The following is a 1,872-nucleotide window of genomic DNA, read 5'->3' on the forward strand; positions in this document are numbered from 1 at the left end:
TCGATTTACTTATACCGGTCGACCGCTTGATCGAGAATTCCATTAAATCCCGACCTGCATTCTGTTTTGATTCTGCCTAATCTCAACAACACATATAACAACATCAAAATAGTTTTATTCTAACCCCAAACAGTCTAGATACATATTATAAAACATTCTAACAAGTTTTCCATAATCGATTCCACCAAAATCATTCTGACCCCAAATTCATTCATCGAGCCCTAGCATGCCAAAATTATTTTTCATAATCCAAAAATTGAAGAGTTAAGGATGATATTACCTTATTACCAGTCCTATAAACAGCCCCAAACCAAAATGCCTCCACTTCCAATTTTAAGGAATTTCATAGAGAAAACTCTAAAAGTCATTCTGCTTCTTTAAATGTTGTTTCTCTTTTACTGTACTAGATAACTTTTAATGTTCTTTTATTATTACAGAAAAAGAGTTCTCTTAAATACTTAAGTTATGGGCTGTTTTGAGCTCACTAATGGTTTTGAGGCCTTTTAAGCCCCTATGCCATAACCTAGGTCTTACAATAGTCCCCCCTTAAAGAAATTCATCCCCAAATTTCAACTTACAGAAAACTTAAAACTTACCATCGAAAAGGTGGGAGTAATTATTGTGCATCTCCTCCTTCATCTCTTACGTAGCCTCCTCACGTGGGTGTCCGCTCCAAACTACCTTAATTGAGACAATCTTTTTCGATCAAAGACTCCTAACCTAACGGTCTATAATTTTCACAGGTTAAACCTCATATGACATATCCTTCCTTAGCTCAATTGGTTGAGCCTCCAAAACATGAGAGGAATCCGGTAGATACTTCCTCAGCATAGACATATGGAATATCAGATGGATGGCTGACAAACTAGGTAGTAAGGCAAGTTTGTACGCTACTGCACCAACCTTCTTTAGAATCTCAAAAGTTCTGATAAACCTGGGGCTCAACTTACCCTTCTTCCTAAACTTGAAAATGCCTTTAGTCAGTGAGACCTTCAGGAACACATTCTCACTAACCACAAACTCCAAGCTATGTCTTCTCTTATCTGCATAGTTTTTCTGCCTACTCTGAGTTGTCTGAAGTCTATCCATAATCATTTTGACCTTATTTTAAGTCACCCGTATCAAATCTAGACCTATCAAACTCTTCTCACCTAAGAGATCTACACCTCTGACTATACAAAGACTCATAATGAGCCATACCAATACTTGCATGATAGCTGTTGTTGTAGGAAAACTCAGCTAGAGGCAAATACTTGCTCAAACCAACTCCAAAGTCCATAACACAAGCTCTCAACATGTCTTTCAGAATCTGAATAATTCTCTCAAACTAACTGTCTGTCTAGGGAATGAAAAGTGGTACTTAACTGAACTCTGGTACCTAGAGCTTCTTGAAAACTCACACAAAACTTTGATGTGAACTGAGGACCTTTATCCTACACAATAAAGATTGGCATTCCGTGCAACCTTACAATCTCACTAACATACAACTCTACCAATTTAGCAAATCCATAAGTAGTCTTTACTATCTGGAAGTGTCCTGACTTGGTTAACTAATCCATTATCACCCAAACCGGGTCATATCTCTCTTGACTCCAAGGCAAACTTGAAACAAAATCCATAATGATTCTTTCCCACTTCCACTTGAGAATCAACAAGGGTTGTAACAAACCTGGTGGCCTCTAGTGCTCACTCTTAACCCTTCGACAGGTCAAACACTTAGACACAAACTCGGCAACATCCCTCTTCATGTCATTCCACTAGTAACGATCACTCAAATCCTTGTACATCTTGTTTGCAGCTGGATGTATAGTATAAGCAGTATAATGAGCCTCAATCATCACTATCTTTCTCAAATCGTTCACATCCAGAACA

The 1,872-nt window shown here is 38.0% G+C and overlaps 1 protein-coding gene across 1 annotated transcript; it reads right to left on the minus strand.

The window, feature by feature from the left end:
- Positions 1 to 744: 744 nt before the first annotated feature.
- LOC112324379 (uncharacterized) lies at positions 745 to 1,095 on the minus strand. The gene has a single exon (XM_024586827.1). The coding sequence runs from the start codon at positions 1,093 to 1,095 to the stop codon at positions 745 to 747; it is 351 nt and encodes a 116-aa protein (XP_024442595.1).
- Between the last annotated feature and the right edge of the window lie 777 nt (positions 1,096 to 1,872).

Source organism: Populus trichocarpa, chromosome 15 (assembly GCF_000002775.5).
Source record: "Populus trichocarpa isolate Nisqually-1 chromosome 15, P.trichocarpa_v4.1, whole genome shotgun sequence".
Taxonomy (NCBI): Eukaryota; Viridiplantae; Streptophyta; class Magnoliopsida; order Malpighiales; family Salicaceae; genus Populus; species Populus trichocarpa.